Raw genomic sequence first — 25,037 nt, 5'->3', positions numbered from 1 at the left:
GACAGGAGCCAAATTATGTATGTAAAGCTCGAGCTTAATGCATTATAAATCAGTATTTCTCCTTGCCTTCTCCACCTCTACCTTCTTTGCTCATACAAAGCCAATCATCTCCTGAAACACGGGTGTGAGAAAATTATTCTGCTTTCGACAAAGAAAGTCGGTTGGCATCAAATTCTATCAAATAGAATAAATCCGTGTTAGAAGCTGAAAGCTCTGCCTGTGTCTATCAAGCCCCGATCCTAATCCCAAATTCAACCTCGGCTGAGATCATTGGGGTGGCGGGGATTTACCACGGTGCAGAATTTCTTCCTCGTGCACCCGATTCCTGTCCCAGCACCTCTACGTGCGCGACCACCTCGGGTTAAGGTGACTACCGATTCGCAGGAACAGGAGGAAACAACACATTCTGCGCCCAAATTGTCCTCCAGTATGGGAAAACTCAAAACATCACCAGCTTTTTTCCTATCACATAAGAAGCAGCTTTTAGAGAGGTCCAGACTTAGACGGGCAAGGAAAAACATGGAAAGAGATTGCAAAGACAATAAAACTTGCACAGGAAAAGTTTGGCACGGGTATAAAGGCAGAGGGCGATTTTTTTCTTTTGAAGTCAAAGTTTACCTCACAGTAATTTCATCCCACAGCAATTTCCTAATTGTTCATTAAAAACACATTAATTGTATGTAGAATGCATAATTTATCGCTGTTTGGAAGTGAAAATAAGAAAACCCCAGGGGGCCAAAAGTTGGCACGAAATCATACTTCTGATTTATCCCAATAAAATCTCTCCCTGGGTACTGTTAATTATTATAACTTACAGGAGAAGACATTACATTTCTACTTAAAAAATTATTTTTAATGAATCCGTGCGCTGATCACGAACACAACATTTTAATAAAGCACCACATCTTTCAGGGCAAACGTGCGTTTGCGTCTGTCGATTATACTTAGCTCACAAAGTCGTATTTTTGCATGAGTGCAAAACCAATACCCAGTAGTCGTAATTCAAAAGAAAAAACCCCAGCCAGCAACAAAAGAACGACAGAAAACCCCGCGCCATCACGCTACATGGTCTCACGGTTACTGTCTCCTCTTTTAATGAAGACGTAGCACGCCACTTTATCGGGCTAATTTACACGATAGATCAAAACTATGTGAAATTTTCTCGTTCTCGACGGGGGGAGGGAGATTGCCACCTCTATGGCTTTCAACGCACTCTATTATTTCACTTTACAAAACTAGTATCTGCGTTGGGTGGCAAAAGATCGCTCGGATGCGTTTAATCTGGCATTGAACTTCTGATTCTCAGAGGACCAAACGATATTGTGGCTGTTTTACCCCTATGATAATAACCAAAACATTCAGTTCCAGTCAAATCTTTCTAGCTTGTTTTTTTTTTTTTTAAATGTTAGATCACAATTTCTAAAGGAAAAAAGCAATTCACACAGTAGTGCGTACTTGTGCTTTTTCTTTCAGCTCTTCTAGGGAGCTGGTTTGCTTTTCTAACTACAGTCTACCAAGAACTTGCGTTTTCTCTCTCGCTGTAGATACATGTGCGTGCACAGACATTATATACAGGTACGTGCACATGTGTACACACGCATATGTGTATCTATACGTCTACACCCAGGAATGTCTGAGATACCAAACCACATGCAAGTACAGCACCGCACACACCAACATACCCGCTTAAATACATATGTCACTTGGCACAGAGAAACACAGAACGGTTTGGGTTGGAAGGGACCTTAAAGATCATCCAGTGCCACCCCCTGCCCTGGGCAGGGACACCTCCCACCAGCCCAGGTTGCTCCAAGCCCCGGCCAACCTGGCCTTGAACCCCTCCAGGGATGGGGCAGCCACAGCTCCTCTGGGCAACCTGGGCCAGGGGCTCACCACCCTCACAGCAAACAATTTCTTCCCAATATCTCATCTCAATCTCCCCTCTTCCAGTTTAAAACCGTTCCCCCTCGTCCCATGGCTCCCCTCCCTGCTCCAGAGTCCCTCCCCAGCTTTCCTGGAGCCCCTTGAGGGACTGGAAGGGGCTGGAAGGTCTCCCCGGAGCCTTCTCTTCTCCAGGCTTAGTAACAAATGGGTCCTGGTCCAGTTCTGCAGAAAGTACATTTCTGTTTATTTTACATTTAATTTGTTACCGAAAGAATAAAATAAACAAATAATCTCTTCTTATGGGACACTTACAAAGAATTTCATTTAAAAAAAACCAAAACAAGAGAATTCCCTGATTCACTACCTAAAATGAGGAGGGTGACCTTCTCGAAGCAAACAGCGTTGCGGGAATGGCTTGAAAACACGGGCAGAGGAAATTGCCTTTTGCTCTTTTCTAACGTACGGGAGAGTTTGGTCGACTTTCAGCTTCATTTCTTTCGCGTGATCTAGTAGACAACAAAGTTTCAAGAGGATCTGCCCTAACCCTCTGATAATAAGCATTTCCTTGCCCCCGCTTCCAGTTATGGATTCTTGCTCGAGGCACCCGATGCTCCAAGGCAAAGCTTTGATAAAGAGCCTTGCTGTCTGCACTGCCCCTAATTACAGCGGCTCCCTTTCCTCGTTTGCTCTAGGTAAATGCCACAAAGGTCACTTTGTTAATTCAATACCAAGCCCACAATCAGAATCATTTGCACAAGACTCAAAAAGTCAGTGTCTTTTTTTAAACACTGATGTTCAGGTTTTCTTAATACTATACAGTCCTAGAAATGAATTTCAATTACGGAGGAATAAAGTAGGTACCTTGTAACGGTTACTATTACCCCGAGACAGACCTCAAGGCAGGGCAGACCATTCACCACCTGGAGGTGACTATTTTTCTCCACGGATTAACACACGTTACTCTGCCTTAGACGACACGCTTCCAGGAACGTGAAGTTAAAAGAGATTACTTCCCACCAGGAATCGCTCACAGCGGGGAGGTCCCAGCAGGTGGGGCTCCAATTTCAGAGAATCATAGAATGGTTAGAGTTGGAAGGGACCCTAAAGATCATCCACTTCCAACCTCCCTGCCCTGGGCAGGGACACCTCCCGCTAGACCAGGTTGCTCAAAGTCCCGTCCAGCTTGGTCTTAGACCAAACATGTAGAAGGAATGATCCCACATGCGGCTTTGGATGGGAGGGGACAACCAGCTTCATCCAGCCTACTCCATAAAAGACTTACACAGACACCTACACCAGAAAGGTCCATCAAGCTTCACCACATGCCATGAACAGCCAAAATACTTGCAGGCACCCTTCTTACGACCTCCATAAAGACCAGAAACTGTAACTAACAGAGGAGCCGTGGGATACTGATGTCCCTGAATGGAGCAGAAGATGCTAGGAAGCCCACTCAACAGGAAAGGGGGGAAAACTTGTCGCTGGCCATCTGGCCATTAGGGGAAAAATCCCTTCTGATCCCAAATCTGGCAGTTGTTTTAACTGCGGTTGTCGGAGCAGAAGATGACAGCTGGGCACCTGCAAGGGCTGATGCTAACAGGACTGAAACGGCCCTTTCTTCCACCCTTCCGGCCTCTTTTGTGATCGTTTAAGGAGTTTTCTTCCCTAGATATCACATTGTTATATATTTAGGGATACGCACCAAATGAAAGCCCAAAGCTACAAGACACACAAAAGCCGTCGTAGCATTTCGAGCTGCTGGGCTGGCTCCAGAATCCAGCTTTGTCCGGGCATCGCAGCACATGTTGAGCACAGCGCTGTGGTGTGCTGTACTGTCCTATTCCCTTCTCCTCCGCTTCAATCGACTTTCTGTCAGGATGAACAAAACTCCCACAGGACAATAAAAAATAAAAGGACAAAGCAGGATTTGCAAGAAGGTAGGAGCAGAGGACGGGATGTGCTCATTAGCTGTGGCCCTTCCAGTCCCGACAGTTGACAATGGTTTTTTTCAGTCATGGTTTTGGGAGGCATCTGCCAAAGACTTCTGGGAAAATGTTTACCGATTATAATTTTAAAAGACCAACTTCCTCCCAGGAGCCAAATACGCTATATTCCTAGGGATGGATTTTGGAAACCGTTAGCTGCTCGCTTTTTTATCTTACGGAGTAATGTATATGCCACCAAGAAACGCTCCACAAAAAATGAGAAACAAATTCAGAGAAGTTGCTGACAGATCGTATACGAAGAGGCCAAATTTTCATCATACATTCACCGAACTACCTTTTAAAATCTAATTTATCGTCAGGCTAACTCTAGTCCCATTTGGAGCTCACCGGCGTTGGGATGATCAGCATTTTATGACCGCCATACGTTACTGTTGTGTCGTACCTTTTTACTACCGGAATCTCAACGTGTTTTACCATCTCTCAGAGGTGGTCACGCTTGTTTTGTCTTAAGCGTGACATCCACCACCCCATCCTTATTTAATCATGGGGACAACGGCAACGGGACACTTAAAAGGCTGTAGCCATCAGCGGGAAGGACCGCGGGACCTTCAGCTCTACGGCTCAGCCAAGGAGAAGCACTTGGGATGGAAACCTCCACACCAGCATCCGTTTAGCTGACGGAGGGGAAGTTAACCCCAGGCTCCAGGAGCGTCTGGCTTTTTTTGATGTTTTTTTAGTCATGCAATGACCCAGACTGACCTTGTGTAAAGGTTTACTTCTTTCTGACACAACCCATTTACCCACCATATGGGAACAGAGCATTCAGCGGCAAAGCCCGGAGCCCAGCAAAGGGCGACGCAGGGAAACTCCTGGCCACGTAGGAGATGTCAGGAACAATCAGAACTAATGAAATAGTTCTTGCTATCAGGTATTTGGCATATTAATGCACAGAGGCAGATCTCATTTACTGAGACAGAGTCTGGCACTGTAAATTATCGGACACTCAAATACGATCACACTCCACATTTAAGGGCCATTTGAATTGTACTCAGGTAGTTTCACTCATCTGCAATCTGAGGAATGTGTTAATAAATACAGGACTGAATCACACCATCGATTTGTAAGTGGAATTTCCCATTAAAACCTGTCAAGAGCATTACTTTAAAAAAAAATTAATGGTATAATATAGCCCAGGGTTCTGCTCTAACATACTCCTGGCGGTATAGCTCTCCGAGTCTCATGGGTGATGGATAATCTTGTTTGCTCCGTATCGTCCGATACAACATCTTTCCTTTTGCCTTTCTGCTGCAGGCAGAGGTCTCGCTGCCACCAGTAGCAGCTGTGTCATCTCTTGGTGGGCAGCGAAGTAAACAACCAAGCACGAGTCTACACCTTTCTTTCCACTTCCCTGAGAAGTTTGATTTCTACAACCAGTGTCTCCAACTCAGCAAAAAGGCCGGAAATCCACCGCTCTGATATTGCCACGTTGGATTCCTTGGACTAACAGTCCACTTTGGACTCTGCTCCGGTTTCTCACTGTTTGAATTTGAGCTTGTTCTCCCGAGTCTCATGGATTTGGTCTCTTTTGGAAAGCTAGCTGGTTTTGCAGTTCTTGGCAGATGCGTTTGGCGTTCCTGGGATGTTCTGCGAGCTCTGACACGAAAAGAGGAGTAACGCGAGTCACAGCACACCACCAACAGCCCGGGTTTGGCACACACAGGGATGCCCCCTGTGACTCTTCATCAGCGGCCTCACTCCACAGTACTTCAAGAATTCGTGATAAAGACAGATTAAGCTTATGTAAGGAGCATCAGGGGAAAATAATAATAATAATAATAAAAAAAGAAATAAAAAAAAAAGCCAGAGTATTATTCTATTGCGTGTTTGGAGATTAAAACCATTTCATACTCGATTCACAAAAAAACAATTTGCAACGGAGCAACGGTGCCAAGGGATTTGGGTGGCTCCAAGCCAGCGTCCCCATTTCAGGAGGAAACCTCCCCTCCAGCAGCGTGGGAAAATTTGCTCCTTAAGAAAGTCACGGCGCTGCCCCATTTGCGACCGGTCGGTTGAGCGCAAAGCGATACTCAGAACCTCGAGCAGCCACTGTCCTCGCGGTGGTATCATTTTCCATTGATTGTAATTGAGTTCTATTAATGATGTAATTCAATTAGACACAAATCAAGAGATAACTAATACTTTTAATAACATCACACCAGCTTCTGACAAATTCCCTACACAGATGGAAAAGCTTGATAGAGTTACTGGTAACAGAATATCCCCCTCTGGAGAGATGTTAACAACCCTTCTAATATCAATACACCTGCTATAGCAAAGCTATTTGGTTGCCGAGAATCTACGTGAGCATTTAAGGAATGCAAATGATCAACAACAAATTGCGTTAGGAGGACTCTGTTGACGGGAAGGTGTCTCTGCGGAAGTCGGTGAAGATTTGTTCAGGTGGAGAGTCTGGCCTAATGTATTGAAACAACCTTTCTCTCTCTTTTTATAATTGTTTAAATCGTTAACATTTGATGGATTAAAAAAAAAATTTAAAAAAATCTGATTTATTCTCCATTACTGCAGGCTTAGAGAGTTGTGTGGGCAGTATGGAAATACAGCTGTTTACCCAGTTTTCTCCGGAATCTTTCATCCAGGTGACCTTTATTTCAGATTAATGAAAACAAAGAACGAATAGTGTTTGTGCGAGAGGGAGATCACAGCAAACAGCCATGTGTAACAGTCTCCGCCAGAACGGAATGTATTTCTTAGAACCCACACCTGGCTCTCCCAAACCACGCAGTTTTAATTGCCACAAACTGAGCAGCCTCTTACTTTGCGTGTCAAAACCAGTCAGCGATCTAAAACCATGAAACCTCACGATTTTTGTAAAAAAGCATTGCAGCGTACAACACCCTCAGTCCCACGGCGCCTTTAAAATCTGACGAATTAACACCTTCTAAGCATCCTTATGCCGCTGGTTTGCTAAATGTCCCCTCAACACTTGGACCACGGGAGATACCAACCCTTTTTGGCATCTCTGTCACAGGCACAAAACATTTCTACCTTTATAACTCTCTGTGGACACTGAAAAAAAGCCATTCTGACATTATCCAGTGGTATGAAACCGTCTCTGTTCTGCATCCTCCTCATCATAAACAATAAAACAAGAGCTGTCGGATTCAGTTAATTTTTTAATTCGCTTCACGCTGTTTCTCACACAGGAGGACACGGTATTCGTTGTGTCCAGGGAAAATAAAAAGGTCCAGAGCGCCCGTAAATAAATATAGGAAAATGCCAATTTTTAATAGCAAAATCTAAATCTAAGACCGTTAACTACTTTCATACGTATGACAGATTCCTCTTCAATAATTCATCTAAACCTTTTCATTCTTCTGAGCAGAAAACCACGCAGGAAGCTTCCTTCCTAAGCAGGATGGGGTGGGGGGGGGGTGACTGCGGGCCATTTTGCCAAATTTATACAGAACGCGTAGGAAATGAGGATAACCAGCCATGCCAACAGCACGTTCAGCAGCATCTATAATACAACAAAGGAGGGACAAACTAGGAAATAGGATTTTCACTTTGGGTAAGGGAAACACAAGCACCGTGACATTTGGGAAATGAGTATGAAATTTGCAGGATTTGATGAATACAGGGAAATCCCCGCAACACTGCAACCACGGGAAATATAAATTTATTTAAATATACATATATATATATATATGTATACATGAAATGCCATCTATACCCATCTCCTCAAATACACGCCCCCTTCTTCTGGACCACCCTCCTCCACAGCCCTCGCTCAGGCATTTCTGTGGGTGGTTCAGCACAAATTCCAGCCAAAATCATAATTACTAATTACAGTCCTACCGAGAAGTTGTTTCGGTCCTCCCTGGGATCTGTCACAACCGCCTGCCACCAAGACAATGACAATCAAAACCTTAACCCGAGCAAGAAAACCCGCTGCTTCTTCAGCAGTTCAACAGGTTGGTGCGTTTGGGTCCCACCACAACCACGGTCCGTCGTGTGTCTTCAGCATCAGGGAAGAGCTGAGGGAAAGTTTTAAGGGCTTTTTTCCTCTTCTTCTGAGCATCAGAAGGCAGAGAAGGAAAAAAAAAAAAAAGACAGGAAGGGAATACGGATGAAGGCCCCTCAGCCTTTTTCAATGTCGTTCTTCTTCCCCTGGTGCTTCTAATAGGGAAAAAAGAATGAATACTGTGGATAGAAACTCAAAGTACTTTTAAAATGCTTTTTAGTCTTTGGCTAGGGAGGGGAAGAGTGTCAAAGAGACACTCGGGGGAAGGAGTTTGATGCATGAACTCTGCACCAAATGAGCCCTTTTGGGTCACTGTGGGCCAAGGATGAAGCATCCAACTCTGCCTGGTGCTTGGTGCCAGCCCCAAGATAGCCCACTCCATGCTCCTAAGTCGACTCCACTCCTAGGGAAGCAACCTTCGGCTTCTAATTACAAGGTTTTGGGAGTCCTGCCTTTAGAAAGAAACACTTTACACAATTATATCAATTGACCTTGTCCCGAGCTGTCATGTTTCATCTAATTACTGCTCTCAGAGCTTGATGGCCAGACAGAAGTGCCCACCAGTTTAGCTGCAGGTCACAGCGCTAACAGAGGCACGAGCCTTCAGATGCTTTTCAAACCGAGATTCTCAGATTCACTGAACCAGATTTGGTTGCTGGGCGCTTTTATGTCCTGCCACAAAATGTACTCCAAGAAAAAGGCACAAGGAACCTGGACTAAGCCTCTAAAAAAAAGTATTTATGAGGGCGGTGTTCAGCTACGCCAAGAGCAACCGCCTCTGGCTCGCCAGGATTGCTCCGGCGGGCAGCACAGCTACGGGCCAGGGATGGGCGCAGGTAAATAGGTGAAGTTACATGGACCATCCATACGGAGAACAGACTAAATGAACATCTCACTCCCCTTTTAGTGACACTATCTGTTTCCATCCTGGCTGCGAGATCCCAAGCGCATGCACAAGCGTATCATATACGTGCTCAAGTGAGGACTCCTCCTTAGTTGCTTCGTCTTGGGACCAACCGGGAGAAGAAACAAACTTTGTGCCACTATTTTTTATGACAATCTCTCTCTGCTCACTGTGCCCAAGAGCAAGCAGGGAAGTGCAAAATAATAGTTAGCTTTAGCCCACTCTCTTTAGCCCATAATCTCTCTACTTCCTTAATCTTTCACTATGAAACTACCCGTATCCAAGAGTAACCTGGCTGTTATTTCTACCAAAACAGCCTGTACTTGCAGTGCTGCGCTGAGATTTGATGGAGCATCATGCAGCTGTGAAGCTGACGGGAGGTACGCAGTGGGAGCAAACAAAAACTTGAGCAACAGGAGACACGAAAGAACGGTGCTACGATATTGAGGGGAAAAAAGGAAAGCAATAAGCAAAAGCAACTCGGAAATACAGAAATGTAGCTCCTCACCTGTGCAGGACAAACCCTGTCAGCACAAGATCTGAAGTCTCCGTTGACTGACAGCATGTACAGAACGTGGATGCCAGGCTGTGAAACTATTATATATAAATGATAAACATACAAACTAGGAGACTGTCATTCATCGCAGAGCTCTTCTGGCGACGGAAGAGCTGACCTTAGCTCTGCTAAGCTACAGAGCCTCTCAAAAGAGCCATAACTCTGCGATTGCTTAAGCTCTCCATCCACTCCCAAACGAGCAGCCTCACCTCCCACGGTACATCCTCATCCCATGGAACGTCCACGTCGCGCAAGCACCACCTCCGCAATCTGGATAAATTCTGTGTTTTGTAACACAGTGCCACAGCAAGTGTCCAACTACCTTACCCTCTCCAACTACAACAAATGTTTTCATGAACAGCTGCGTTGGTGGTTGGGGTTGTTTCACCGTGCTCAGAGCAGAAGCTTTTCTATATCATTGCCAGTATATATATTTTACACTTTTACCTATTTTGTCACCCTTTCTTCTTGCTGCGAGACCCCAGAAGAGAACGACAGCGTGTATCTGTTTCAAGGAGTCAAACTTCTCAGCTGGTCAGGATGCTGTTTCCCAAACCAGACGGAAATTGGTACCAAAGCTTTGGAAACGGTGGTGGTTGTTCACCTTCTGCTTCCAAGCTGGGTGAGGAGCCACCTTGTGAGCCCTCGAGCCCGGGAAACTGTGACCGTGGGCTGGGTGCCCACAATCAATCCAGTGAATTTGACCCTAAAGTACCATAAAAGTAAATAAAACCATCAAAATGTCAGTAGTCTCCTTGTTTGAAACTCTACTTTGCAGGGTGAGAAGATACCCAGTTTTCAGTCAATAATGCAATTTCCAAGAAGATACTATTCCTTCAGCTTCTCTGTTTGACAACCAATATTTTGCTGAAACTTCGGGCAGCAATTTAGCGTCGTTTCCAATGTATTTTGAATACTTCAGAGCATTTACAAAATTACAGCACGTATTGGCATTACCATCGACAAATTACTGCCATCAACCGAGACAGAAATTGAGACATTTAACTGCGCGTTTTGCGCGCCTCGCCGAGAATTCAGTTTCCTTTATAGTGCAGACATCTCCAAACTCTCGAGCGAGATGTTCTGTCATTAGCCCAATTTAGCTGTAGCCCTTCACATCAAAGCTGAAATTGAGAAACATTGTCAGAAAGAAACAATTCTGCTAAGTTTACAATTATCTGATGCGTTACCTTTCAGGAATAATATACTCTATTTTACCAGTGAATTTCCTGTCAGAAATCAGGAGATAACGCCCCACTTTCAGTCATCGCTTTCCACAGTTTGATAGTTTTCCTTACGGGAGGCTGTGCAGGAGACCCAAAGGAGCAAATCTCAAATGCCAGAGGCTCTCCGCCAGTATTAAACAAAGATTCCCAAGCATCCTTTATCCCACAGAGGAGACGGCTGTCGCTTTTCAACAGCAGAAGTGGTAAAACAGACTGTGACGTTCACACAAGGCGATGGGGAGGAGGAGATGGGTGATGGACACATGAAGTAGATTTATTTCACGAGGACCAGAACCAGGAACACTTCAAGCCGTCCCCACAACAAACAGTTGAGAAGGAATTCTTTAAAGTGAGCCTCACAACCAGTCACCAGGGAGACGGGTAGAAAATGACATAAAAACCAGTAAAGGAAAGCCAGTTCCCTGCAAACCACCTAAGCGCAGCTCCGCCTGCGGCGCAACCTCGCAGTTCGGATGAGGAACGTTGTGGCACCTATTTTTTGGCAGATGAATTTTCCATCCAGCGTGGAGAAAGGAATTCATTCCCTCGGGCAAATGAAAAATAAGGATGTTCGGAGATTCTGGGAATAGCAAAGAGCACCCGGTGGCGGATGCCTTCCAGAGGAGCGGGGACCGCTCCTCTGGCCAAGTCGATGCTCTCACTCCGGGGCAGGAGCATCTCCACCCAGCCCGGGGCACCAAGGCTGCGGGAAGAGGGATGGAAGGGAAACGAGGACAGGGCCAACGTGTTTACTTTGGATTCCAATGGAAATAAAAAAAATTAGGTCAACGTTTCACCCAAGGGATAATTTTAACAGAGCAAGTGCATTTTTTTGCCTTTAGTTAATTAATCATGAAAGCCTCGGTGGAATTTGTCAGTATACTTTTTATTCAGGCAAGGCCAACATTTTAAGAAATTTCCATCTATTTGTATTACAACAAAGAGCCTGGCTGCGCTGACTCACGCTGTTACAGCTCTGCATTTCAGCAGAAGGGAAAATTAGGCACGTGAAAACGCGGTCCCCTCTTTGAGGGTCAGCTTTGTTCGATACCCAAAGGGGCTAACTCTGAACATCGCATCCATCAAGGGATTTGCCGTAGCAAACCGGAGGCGAGAACCTACCTGTTGGCTCATGTGTCACCTTTGGGTCTGAGTGTCCCTACACCTGCAGAGCGAAGCCTTCCCTTAGGCAGCACGGAGGGGAATCGGCGAGCTTTAGTCTGGGAAGACGTTAAACTACCAGGAAAGGGCAAACTTCCTTCACAGCTGACTCACGTTAACGCATTTGCTGAAGTCTCCACGAGAACCTTTTCCACCAGGAACGGAGGTGCAAACCCACCGCAGGGTTTTAGCCTTGCGGCTGGATTCGCCACGCCAAGCAGGCACATAGGTAACGCTCAATTTTGTGGCGCTATTTGATCTCGTAAAAACAACATTTAAAAAAATCAGTACTGGCCCTCTAAAGGACATCTGGTGAAAAATCCGTGTGCCGAGCATCTGATGAATGACTCTGAACGAGTTATTTTAGCTGTCATGTCACCGGATTGACAGCAGTCTCCCGTTAGAAAGGCCAACCCAGGCGTCACATGCAACATGCTTCGGGGACGAGCTCAGGCAGAGCCCAGATTATTGCAGGATGGTGTTAAACAACAGGCTACGGGGAAATACCAGCCCACATCCAACACCAGTCTTTTGCCAGTCAAAATATGAGACAGGGGATGCAAAACCAGGCTCTCGGCTTCCTTGGCCGTGGAGGGAAAGCCCAGGCGGGTTGGGAGAAGGCAGCGCTTGCTCCTCCATCTCCACCCGGGCTGCTCCAGGGAAAAGCAAAGAGCAAGGTCAGCACACCAGCTCTCAACTTAAACTTGGTGGGATGATGTGAAGAACTTGCCTGCGTTGCAAGTTGCATCCGGAACGAGAAGCCTCACGGGTTTTCTTCTCCAAGTTTGAGAAGCGCAGATGCTTTTATTAATCATTTTGATCCTGGAAGCCCCCACTGCAGACCACCAGCCTGCTGCGAATCTGCAGAGCAAAAGCCTTACGGTCCTGCCCCAAAGCTCTTACTGTCCCAGCAGAAAACAGGCAATCAAAGACGGGTTCAGACAGAGAAATGCAAGGAATATCCTCAAGGCACTTCCATGTCTTGAGCCCCTGGAACAGACCTTTCAAACTAAGTTTTGTATCGGGAAGGACAAGGGAGTAGCGGTCAAGGATAAATGAACCGAGTGCGAAATCGGACATCATTACACGTGGCATAATCTCATTGAAAACAAACATTCCTGACTGTGTTTTTGAAGACGGCATCGCTCCTGTATCCATACGGACATGGAGAAGGCGGGAGAGTGAGGACAAAAAGACAGAAAACAAGAAGAGCTGAATACAGAAATATTCAGCAAACTATAGAAGGGCGACGACTGCTCAAATGGAAATTGCTCATCTTCAACTAAGCTCATTTCCATTTTTAAAAACACTCCGGTGAGCGCACGGAGGTTACCCCGCTCCTCAAATACACGTGGGGGCTCACACGCCCCCTAACACAGAGGGCAACCGCGGCACGTGTGAAATGGATGCTGTGACAGGTCACTGGTGATTTATACTGCACCACTCACAGAAGTGACTGCCACAGTACCCAGACAGCGCTGGGCTCCGACATGCTGCACTACCACTAAATTCCTCACCGAGATCCAGCGGGAGTCAAAGACACCAAACACAGAAGCCATTCACAAAAAAAACCCAACCCAAACCCTTTGAGATTGAGTTAAATTCCCACCTACAGACCAGAAAGAAGAGAAAGTCGTTGGTGGTTACTTTAATACCTAGGCAGATCAAAACATAGAGCACCGTCGTGATCAAGAATTTACAGAATTTACATCTGCCTTTATCAGGAACATGTTTTCCATGGTCTCTTTCCAAAATGGCAAACGCTGCCCGTCATCTGTCCTCCCATCCACGTGTTTTTAACCATGAAAAGTCCCTTGCGCTTTACTTTTTGTCTCAGCCCCCGAAACGTTTGCCCCCTCACGCACAATGGCAAATGACAGGCGCAGGACTTGACTCCGGCAGCGTGTCCCTGCCCGCGCCGCTGCCCTTCGGCACTGAAGTTTTCAACGCACCCCTGTACGCCCACGGCAGCTCCGGGCTTGGGGTAGGAGAGGAGCCAGTCCCATTGTGCAGCATCTCCGGGAGCCCTTTGTTAGCTGCGCTCGCTGCCTGCCCGTGCCCTGCTGCGCGGGGACCCTGCCAGCCACAGCACGCTGCCCGCACCTCCTGCCCACGGATGGAGTGGAAACACCACCCTGAGCGAGTAGAGGCAGCGAGAGGGGCGAGATCCGCTTTATTCGGTTTCATGGGCTGACTTGGGATGGCCACAGGAAAGCACCAACTCACGACGGCCCCCGGGGCTGCGACGCTGGGAAAAACTTTGCCCATTTGCAGACGCAGCTCAAGGAATTGGGTGCAAAGCAAAGACGCCACCTTCAAAATCAGTGCAAGAAACACTTGTGTAATCACAGATGGGGTGTGAAACGCGCAACCGGTACATGCAGCTGGAAAACAGCCTGTTCCATCCACATAGCAGAAAACAACACCGACGCTGTGGGAGCGATGGGTTTGCGGCACGTTTGGCCCCTGACACAGCACACGGCTTCCTTCCCTCCTCAGGCTCTCACACACAGAGGCTCTCGCTCCATCCCCTCCTTTGGCAGGCAAGGAGCCTGCGAGTCAATCATCTTTCACGAAGGAGGATCACTGCCATGTCTCCCAGCTCCCAGCCTTTAAGGTGGAAAGGCAGGAGAGCCACCTATTCATTATCCTGCTGCCACTGCCCGGGTCCCACCTTCCACGCGAGTAATTGCAGAGGACAATGCTGGGGACACGCATGCACACAACGTAAACCTCCAGCCCTGGCAGAGAAGCATCTTCCAGTTTACTTGCTAACTCCCCAAAATCAGGACAATCAAAAGATACACCCGGTTGTGGAAAGGAAGGACCACCTCCACGGGCGATTGCCATTTGCATACAGCTGAGAACCTGAGCTTTGCCAGAAGACACCAAGGATCTTTTTTTTTTTTTTTTGGAAAACGTTTCATATGCAGCACTTTCCCCATCACAAACCCCTGCTTCAGTGCTGGTGTGCGCGGTGTGGGGAGTTGGTTCCCATTGTTCCTCCGTCGCCGCTGCCAGAGCAGCGCGCACAGACCTGTGCTCGGATCCTTTTCTGTATTTTCCAGACTTCCCACCCCCCCACCCCCAGCTTCCCAAGGTTTCTCCTACTGGAGTGTTCCTCATTTTCTTTCAGAGAAAATTAAACGAGCGCCGGAGAATAATATTTCCTTGCACGCATCTCCCTCCACCATGCGCTCACACCCCGAGCCTCCTGCAAATCAAAGCTGCACTTTCTTAGTTCCTAACACTTCTTGGCTCACGCTCCCATTTCTCTTCTCTTTCTTTTGGAATGAGAGACCTGGGAACCGCCGAGCCCTTCTCTACCTCCCGCGCAAGTAGCCCCCGAGCATCGCCGTGCCAATTCCCTCCGTTCCTCCCCTACCCCTGTTCCGCACACAACTGCCTTTGCCATTTTTAATTAGAAAATGCGCCTGCCAAGCGCGGCGAGAGCGGTGCAGCCCCAAAGAAACGCAGCCTGATAGAGTTGGGAGATGCTTTGCAGATAACTGCGTTTGCTGCCTTGCTAACTCGGCTGCTGCTTTTATTCCTTTACCCAGGGAAGGCAACCCCTTCCCATGGTTTCAGCACATAGACCCAAAAAGCTACAGGCAAATACATCCAATCGCAAGCGGGATCAGGTGCAAAAGAGAATGGGAACTAACCCTACCACCGCCACGGCACACACACTTCCACACCTATTATGCCACCTCCTGCCACATCTCTCCTTTATTTTCCATGGATTTCCTTCTTTCCAGGGCTGCCCTTTCTCTCCAAGGCTGCGCAAGGCGCTTCTAACCCCGGTTCCCCCTTCCCAGCTGTGGGAAGTGATGTGAAAGCTCACGCTGGTGAGCAACAACAACAACAAAACCCCCCAAAAAACCCACATCATGCTCGCAGAGGGGGAGAAAAGTCCATTAGCAGAAAAGGAACGGGCACGTTGCTTTGGGATGCGGAGAAAAATCACCCTCACCCCGGAGCGCAAAGGCAAATAAGAGCTGACTTACCGGAGACTCGAGGATGCAGGCTCGCCAGCGTAAACCCGAAGAGGAGAAAAGCCAGCTTTGGTACCCAAACACATCCAAGACTATTCTCCATATTTCAACGCACACCTACAGATTGGGGTCCTGAGCACCAGCAGCAACCACACATGCACGTACAGCCCCTTCCTCCTCCTCCTCCTCTTCCTCGCCGGGGCTTTTCTTTCCGTCCCTGCTGACAGGGCTCAGCAAAGGGGGAAGGGGTGAGGAGGGAGGAAAAAAAGTTGCATTCAGTCCAGGAGGCTCCGAGGTTTCCCGAGCGTGCGGGGAACTAACTCAAGGAGACGGAGAAGGATGGGGAAGGGTCCTCCCACCGCTGGAAAAACATACACAGAAAAATCCTGCCCCAGGAGAGAAAGAGGAAAACAAAAAAAAAAAAAAAAAGCATCAAAAGAGTCGCGGCGGCTCCATGTCCAACACCGTACAAAGTAAAGAAAAAATAAAAATAAAATTAAGGAAGGGGGGGAAGCCCCGGTGCAGGCGCGGAGAAGCCCGAGCGGTGCAAGGCGGGAGCGGCGCGTCCTTCCCGGCAGGGCTCGGCCAGCAGCCGCCGGGGGAGGGAAGGGCTTGCGGCGTCTCACTCGCGGCGGGCGCTGCCGCCCGCAACCTGCTGAGCCCGAGGAGCGGCGGCGGCGGCCATGGGGCGGGGGCGGCGGGAGCGGGAGGGCCGGGCCGCGCCGGGCCGCGATCGGCGGCGGAGCGGCCGCCGCAGCGCCCCGCCGGGGAGCGGGGGCGCCCTCTGGGGGCCGCCCGAGGAACCGCCGCGCCCGCGGGGGAGCGGGGACCCGCCGCGGGGTCCGGGCGTCCGGAAGCCCCGTTCCCGCCTGTTCTCCCTTGTTCGCCCTCCACTTCCAGAAGCTCAACGCGCCCCGGCAACGTGCTCTCGCGGCCCAGAAACCCCCCGCAGCCTGGGCTGCATCCCCAGCAGCGTGGGCAGCAGGGCGAGGGGGGGATTCTGCCCCTCTGCTCCGCTCGGGGGAGACCCCCCTGCAGTGCTGCCTCCAGCTCTGGGGCACCAACAGCAGAAGGACACGGAGCTGTTGGAGCGGGGCCAGAGGAGGCCCCGGAGATGCTGGGAGGGCTGGAGCCCCTCTGCTGGGAGGACAGGCTGAGAGAGCTGGGGGGGTTCAGCCTGGAGAAGAGAAGGCTCCGCGGAGACCTTCCAGCCCCTTCCAGTCCCTCAAGGGGCTCCAGGAAAGCTGGGGAGGGACTCTGGAGCAGGGAGGGGAGCCATGGGACCAGGGGGAACAGTTTTACACTGGAAGAGGGGAGATTTAGATGGGATATTGGGAAGAAATTCTTTGCTGTGAGGGGGGTGAGCCCCTGGCCCAGGTTGCCCAGAGAAGCTGGGGCTGCCCCATCCCTGGAGGGGTTCAAGGCCAGGTTGGCCGGGGCTTGGAGCAACCTGGGCTGGTGGGAGGTGTCCCTGCCCAGGGCAGGGGGTGGCACTGGGTGGGCTTTAAGGTCCCTTCCAACCCAAACTGTTCTGTGATTCTGAGACACAGCTGACCCCATCTGACCAAAGGGCTATTCCATGCCACACAGTGTCATGCTCAGTATATTAAGCTGAGGAAGAAGAATGGGGATGTTCAGAGTGATGGCATTTGTCTTTCCAAGTCACCTGCTTTCCTGGGGATGGCTGAACACCTGCGTGCCCATGGGGAGCAGGGAATGAATTCCTTGTTTTGCTTTGCTTGCACACGTGGCTTTTGCTCTACCTATTAAACTGTCTTTATTCTCAACTCCTGCGTCTTTCCTCACTTCTATTGTTCCGATTCTCCCCCCCATCCCAACTGGGGGCAACCAGGCGGCTGCATGGTCCTACCTGCTGGCTGGGGTTAAACCACGACACTCCATCTCCTCCTCTCTCCCATGGGACCTTCTCAGCTTCCTCCAAACACCTCCAGCCATCGCACCTGGGTTTTTACAGCTATTCCACAGGCCTGCGCGAATACTCGGGTTACAGAAACCCACACAGACAGTTCTCCTAGGGCAGAGAATTGTTTTCAACGAGGAAGACAGGACTGTCACAAATACCTCATTTTGCGCTTGAGAAAAATATTCTCTGAAGAGGAGAGAATCAGAAAGGAAAACTAAGAGGCTGAAAGCTTGGACCGCACAAGTCAGCCCTGAGGTCCACAGAGCCCTGGGAAGATCCTGAGGATCGGCACCAACATTTCCAAAGCCAGAAACATGGGGGTTCAGGATGCGAGGTGAGGAGCAGACAAAAGGGCTGCCAATGGCAGCCAAAATAACAGCACCGAATGCACATGATGTAACCCAGAAAATCCATGATTTGGGGTGAAACATTAAGAAAAAAGGATTGAACGCTTCCAATTGCAACCGGGCAGCGAGTGAGCCAGACCTAAGGAGTTAAACTGACATTTAGGAGCTCTCGGGCCGTTTCAGGATAACCTATCGCAGTTGAAAATTGCTGAATGCTTGGGAGTTGGGTGCTGAGACCCCCCCCCAGCAGCCCCAGTTAGGCACAAGGGCGTGCTGCGGCATCACTGGATGTGCCTGCGCACGAGGGCGGGATGGAGGGTACTCATCACCCTGCAGAGAAAGGCCACGCAGCCATGCTGGTGGCACTGGCTGCGTCTTCCCCTGAGCGTGAATTTTGGCCGAGTGAGAATCAACAGCTCCATCATCTACAGAAAGTGCGCCTCAGGGGAAACGGGATTCAAATCCCAGGTTGAAGTCTGCAGCTCGGGTGTTTTTTCTTCTGGGATTCTGACTTCCAGCACGACTTTATGCAAGAATAATTTAAAATAACCAGCAAACCAATATGCTCTGCCTGCAATCGTTGCTTTGTCTTAATTAGAGCGTGTCACGCCTTAAGTCAAACTGTGGTCTCCGCAGCAGCAAAAGCATTGCCAGCAGCGGAGGAACCCCAACCTGGTACAGCTTTCTTGGCCATTCTCCACCCGCTTTTCCTGCAAGCCAAACATGCCACATGCATTTCAGGAACTTTCTGGCTGCTGGAAAAGCACACATTGGGGAGGAAGTGAAAGCTGAAGAGCTCAGACAACTGATTGAGTGAGTGAATTTCCACCAGTCAGGCATAAGTCGTCTGGAAATGCCTTCATTACCTGCCTATAGACTGCACGCGGAGGAGGGTTTCTCTCTAGAAATTACCCCGGCAATTCAAATTCAGGGCAAGAGCAGGACGAGGGCACCAAGGGCCCCGGGGAAGGCACCGTGCCACTCTGTTCCTCACAACGGACTGACCTTGCTCCACCACCTTCAGCATTCCCTGCTCTCAAGGGTGCTCCTGTTGCCATCCCCAGGAGCTTTCACACCCCAAATCCTCTGCTCTGGCTTTGCAAGACGCCCCTTTCTGCAAAAACTGTATATCTGGCACTTGTTGCTGTTTGTCTGCAACTTGCCTCTGCCATTTTCTCTGGTTTTGCACATATTTTGGTCTTTTCTTTTTCCTCGCTTCCTCTGTAACCTGTCTTCTAGAGATTGAGATGAGATCTGAGGAAGAAATTGTTTGCTGTGAGGGTGGTGAGCCCCTGGCCCAGGTTGCCCAGAGAAGCTGTGGCTGCCCCATCCCTGGAGGGGTTCAAGGCCAGGTTGGACGGGGCTTGGAGCAACCTGGGCTGGTGGGAGGTGTCCCTGCCCAGGGCAGGGGGTGGCACTGGGTGGGCTTTAAGGTCCCTTCCAACCCAAACCATTCTATGATTCTCTCTGTTCTCAGTAGCACCATCACTACTTCTACTTCTACATGTGCACCAAAACGATAGTCTGAGTGTTCAGCGCAGGTCCCGCAATGACGGCTTTCTTACTGGTGGTCAGACACCTCCATGCCCTGGACTCCCACAGACACACAAAGGGGTTTTCTCTGATCGGCCTTGCTCTGTCTTCTATTCCCAATAACTATTCCGTAATGTGAGATAACTGCACGATAACCTGCATCTGGTCCGCTATCAGGAAGGTTAAAAGAGAGCAGCCCTTATTGAAAGGGAAAGAACCGCGTGCAGCGGGCGTTTGTAGTTGGGGATGGGTTTTCCCCCGTCTGCTTTCCCAGCACGCTCCGACATGCAATTCCATAATTCTGCAGTGCCTCACAACAACACTGTTCTCAGCGCGAGCTCCACGAGGCTCTTCACAACCTGTTTCTAAAAACTGCCCTTCCGAAATCAGCCTTTCCTTGAGTGTCTGCTCATGTAGCAGAAACGCTTTTCCTCCTGCAAAGCCTAATTTTACAGATACAAAAAAGCCTGAACTCTAAATACGGATTTGGCTCCAAGGAAATAGCAGGCTGAGCAAACGCAGGCTTCTGGTTTAAACAGAACCGAGACTTCTGCCAGCGTGTGGCCAAAACCCTTTCTCTTTGAACACACAGAGCAACGTCTGGCGATAATCTTTACTTACAACTTGTAGCCACGCTGAGATGGGAGTTTCTCTCGGAGTTTCTCCCAGTCCTTTGGGGAGCAGACCTTTCCCTAAGAAACAGGGGAAAAAGCATGGGGAAAAAGCAGGTGCAGGTCTGTGTGACCAAGAATCCCACAAGCTGCAGTGGAATCCGTCACCCAGCACATGACTTTATGTGCTACGTGAAGCCTGAAAAGCAAAATGTGGCCAGGGAGAAGGCGGCAGATTTTCTCATTTATAAAAGAGACATACAAAATTTGGCTAAAGAGTAAACAGGACTGTAGGGACAACCATACCATCGCAGCTCAGCTGGCTCCAGGTGTCACTGGGAGCTTTTGCATCGCAGTTTGCAACTTCCACATCTTGGGTTTCTATTTAATTTTTGCGTGTATTCTAGTAGTGAAAACATACTAAGTCTTGCTGAATCGCGTAGGAAAGTAAGCAAGGAACAGAGTACTAGAAGCAGCCCTTCTCTCTCAAGCTGTCCAGCAGAGTTATATGGCAATTGTGTACTTTTTCCAACTTCTGAGCCAATTTTAGTAGAGGACAAACAGAACTGATGGGAACCGAGCAGAAAACAGGCAAGCGCCGTGCTTTCGTCTGACATGCGATCTCTCTTATTTTTGCCTTGAGCATCTTCAGGAACAGACTGCCAATGGTGCTGCGCTGGGCACCGGGGGGGGGTTACAAGCTACGCAAATGGGTGAACCGGTTTTCACCACTAAACCCATTCATTTTCTTTTTTTTTTTTTTTTTTTGCTTTCAATCGGAACGCAGATCCTGAGGGATAAAAGGCTGGTGCATGCCTTAAAACAAACAGGCTCCGCATCAGTGGAAGTAGGCATTCGCTGGTCTTTCGGGAAGTAAGGGGATACAGAGACCAGTAAAGCTAAATCTGGGTCTTAGGACAAACAACTGCCCAGTCAGTCCCTGCATCCAGCCATGGTAAGATGGAAGACAACAGCCTGAGTTGCTCACCTGCCCGTGTCCCTTAGGCTACGGAAAAATCTTGCTGTTTTGCCTACGGCCCCAGAGCCAAGCCCTGGGGAGGGTCTTTTAAGTCCAATCCAGGTCCTAAAAACGGCAGTAGATGCTGCACTGGAGATTAAAAATCAGCCCTGGGTTCACTTTTAGGCTTATTGCCAACAGGCTTTTTTGCATGTACATTTTCTCCGCTAAAACTTTCTGCCTTCCTCAGCCAAAAGCCACCCTTTCTACCGTGCCAGAAAAAAACATGGAGATTCATGGCCTGAGGGGTTCTAAGAGCGAGTGTGACCCTGCAGGTGAGGGCTTAAAAGCGCTCACTAGCCTGGAGGAGATTTCCATTCCCATCCACTCCATGAAAATCTCGGAGCTGTTCCGTATCCGACAGTCGCTGGCTACAGCCGATACGGAACCTGTGGAGTCTGCCACGGGGCCACAGGAGTTGAGCTCCGCAGGGATGCTCTCCATCATGTATGATTTCCTTTGGACATCTCACCTGGCACGAACAAGTAGGCTTTTCCTTCTCTAACCCCCCCGATGTTGTGCTGTGCTCAACGGACCATTCGAGGCAGAAGATCGCAGAGTTTCCTCTGTAACACGTTACCACTTTTTCTAGGATCTAGTTCTTTCTACCTCAAGAGACCCGTTCGAAAACTTGAACATTTCTTTCACTGACTTTTACATCCCAATAACCATGTTTAAGGTACTATTATCCAGTGTAAGATTACGTGCAATTACCTCCTTCTCATGTAATTTTGTTCTCCAGAATTACCACTCCCCTTTCATTTGTTACAAGGAATATTTTATACACCTTTATGAATTCATCCAACTCTACAGTAGATCAGAACACATAATTTCATCACACTTACTTAAGTGCCTTTTAAACATAATTAGAAAATTGGTGCAAGTCAAACTAAGCTGCAGTGAAGTTTTCTCCTTTCCTACCTGTTTTTCTTCCTACCAGCCCTCACCGTGCTGCTCCCACCAAATCCCAGGGCTTCATTCCTAGTGGGCTCTCTGTTAGCGTGGTGACCCTCCATCTACCAGTGCCCCTGTCACCGCACATGCCATCTGCCACCCCCACCTGCTGCCAAGCATACCTTCTCCTACCAGGTACAGCGGGAGTGCTTCGGAAGATCAAAACATCCTGTGTCCGCTGTTCCATGGCGGTGGCATCTTTCCATTACGAAGTGCCACCTAATGCCTCTTAGAGAGTTTCTATTTTTTTGTTACAATTAACTTAATGTCTTTGTTCTTTTGTGTTTAGCTCACAGTTTTCTTAACACGAGCATTAAGTAGCCACAATAACAGCCACACTGATGTTACTCCAGAAATAAAGCAACGTACTTCAGAGCGGAATTTAGTCATAGAATCATAGAATAATAGGTGTTTGGGGTTGGAAGGGACCTTAAAGGCCATCTAGTTCCAACCCCCTGCCCTGGGCAGGGACACCTCCCACCAGACCAGGTTGCTCCAAGCCCCGGCCAACCTGGCCTTGAACCCCTCCAGGGATGGGGCAGCCACAGCTTCTCTGGGCACCCTGCTAGTCCCTCTTACAAAGAGCCTTAAATTAACTAAATGGCTTACAATTAATGAGTTTATTAGACAGATGAGATAAAGTAGGAGTCTTTTTCATGGAAAAGACAGAATGCTTTTTGCTTTGGCAAGACAAGCAATTACTTCAATTGCCTCGGCTCGTTTTTTGAAGGAAGCAGCGCATCTGTGGCTTCACCCTCCTCTAAAGCAGAGTATTGGATTTGCTGCCTTGAGAAATCCAGGTCTATCGCCGTATGATAAGTTCTTGTTTTCCTGTGATTAGAGTTTAATCACCTTTCCTGTTTTGCCACTTGTGAGTCAAGCTGGTAAATCTAAATGTTGTTTCTTTTCTGCACAGTCCTTGCGTCGGTTCACATTCTCCTGGAGTTGACTTTTCAGGTTATAGGGATGCAGCTGTATTTTGGACCTTCCTGTTACCTCCCTTATTTCATCAAAATAAATGAGTTCTTCCCCTCTCCTCCCACAACTTTATAACTTGAACAAAGGACAGTAAATCTGCTGTAACAAATAGGATTAAATGGTTTGTCTGCTGCAATATCCAAACTTTTCAAGATGCCAGTCATTCTTCCTTTGATGATCCTGGACTTTATCAGCCGAGATCCTCTCAAAGTTATCAAGCACAAGCAGCGAGAGATGTCTCAGCAAAGTTCACTCATGCGCTGCTCTTCTCAAGGTCAGCATCCCTCCATTCCCACCGATCCTCATTATAATTCCAGATGGACGTTTTCTTAGGAACAAGTTTCCTTTCTGGAAATTACATGAAGGTACAACTGGCGTTTCTCTAGAGGTTCACAAACAAAAAACTGCCAACTTTTCTGTTCTGACGCAAGTGGGTACAGGTCCTGTCCCATCTGGATGAAGTGTGGACTTTTCTGGACATCGAGCCACATGGGAGTCAGCTCAGCCTTATAAATTTATGAAAGTGACCTTCTTTCAGAGTAAAATGTAGCTGTGAAATTCTCAGTGACTTGCCTTCAGATGTTCAGGTGCCTCTGCTGCATTCTGTTCTCTGATGGATTGCCAAGATGTTTCTTCTCCTAAAGCAGTTTTGAAGTCTCCTGGAAAGATTTGTTTTCCCTAAAGAGAGCGAGGGCAAAGTCCAGAGTACCTTGTGCCAGCACACGCTACAAAAATTCAGCAACTCATGCCTCCCGCTGCAAAAAGCGCAGTTTCTCTCTCTGCATTTTTCTGAAGGTTATCTTGAAGGCTACCCGTGCCCAACACACTGTGTCATGCCCCCGTGGTTTACCGAAACCAGAGCACGCCCTCTGAGAAATCCTCCTGCTTACGTGGGGAAGCTGCCTATAAGAGTTAGGTTGAAGAGTGAATTTGCTTCATTTTTAATGATTTTGTAAACCGCGCTCGTTTTCTGACAGCTTTCAGAAACCAGTTCAGTGTGTTTTCTGGGTTCCAGATGCCCTTCCTGTACTCTGCTCTCCAAGGAGCAAAGCTTTGTGAGCCACAGGGTCTCCCTCTTACCCACTCTCTTCTCCAGAGTCCTACAGCCCAAGCTAGTCCTACCCACACCTCTCCCTGCAAGCGCCGATTTCCCTTCAGGAACCCGTGCATCCCCTCCACGGATTTCAAGTTTTGAGATTTTTTTCGAGTTCAGAGCAAATCCCGATCGCTGTATCCTCATCCTCAGCAAATGCTGCTGCTCCCCAGAGAAGGCGCTGGAGGAACTCTACCATCACTAACCCCGTTGTCCTAAATTGCCCTGGGAAATAAGCGACAGCCCTGGCAGCCAAAGTTGGATTTCCAACCTACTGGCACAATCCTGGCAGTGTTCTTTTGCCTTCAACTTTTGGCATGTAAAATGCAGACGTCTCCACCTGAACCTAATCATCTGAGGTTCTTCATTACAGTCAACAGAGTGAAAAACCACAGTTTCAACCCATCACCTCCTTTAGGACCAGGTGATCCAAACTCTGGAAGAGCCTAATCCTTTCTGTTGACCCTCATGCTCAGCCAGATTTTGGAAACAAAGACATTTTTCTACCACTCGCAGGGCACAGAAGTGACTCGCGGACGGATTGCCAAAAGACTCTCAGGGACACGTCTGATTTTAAGTGCATGAACAATCAGCCAAGCCCCACTGATGTCAACAGATTAGTCACGAAAGCGAAAAGGAAGCAAGAGCTGAAAAGCTTTGCGAAATCAGACTCTCACTCAACAGCAGGTCTCAGAGGATTACAGCTAATGCTACGCTAATATATTAAAACACAGATATTTTATAGCTAATATTAAATGATAAGAAAAATCATTTATGACCTCTAAATTTAAATGCCAGAAGTCTTGTAAGCAAGCGCCCTGCAACTCTTATAAATCAGAGATGAAAGAGATTTCCACGAGATCCA

The 25,037-nt window shown here is 48.3% G+C and overlaps 1 protein-coding gene across 1 annotated transcript in view; it reads right to left on the bottom strand.

Annotated features, from left to right (window-relative positions):
- DCC (DCC netrin 1 receptor) overlaps positions 1-16,295 on the bottom strand; it is a 587,525-nt gene extending 571,230 nt beyond the window's left edge. The window contains exon 1 of the mRNA XM_063320711.1: positions 15,727-16,295. Within this exon, the coding sequence (XP_063176781.1) occupies positions 15,727-15,817 (91 nt within the window). The 5' untranslated portion in view covers positions 15,818-16,295. The remainder of the gene's footprint in view (positions 1-15,726) is intronic.
- Between the last annotated feature and the right edge of the window lie 8,742 nt (positions 16,296-25,037).

This window comes from Chroicocephalus ridibundus, chromosome Z (genome assembly GCF_963924245.1).
Source record: "Chroicocephalus ridibundus chromosome Z, bChrRid1.1, whole genome shotgun sequence".
NCBI lineage: Eukaryota > Metazoa > Chordata > Aves > Charadriiformes > Laridae > Chroicocephalus > Chroicocephalus ridibundus.
Note: the sequence above shows the minus strand (reverse complement) of the source record. Positions and strands in the feature narration are given on the sequence as shown.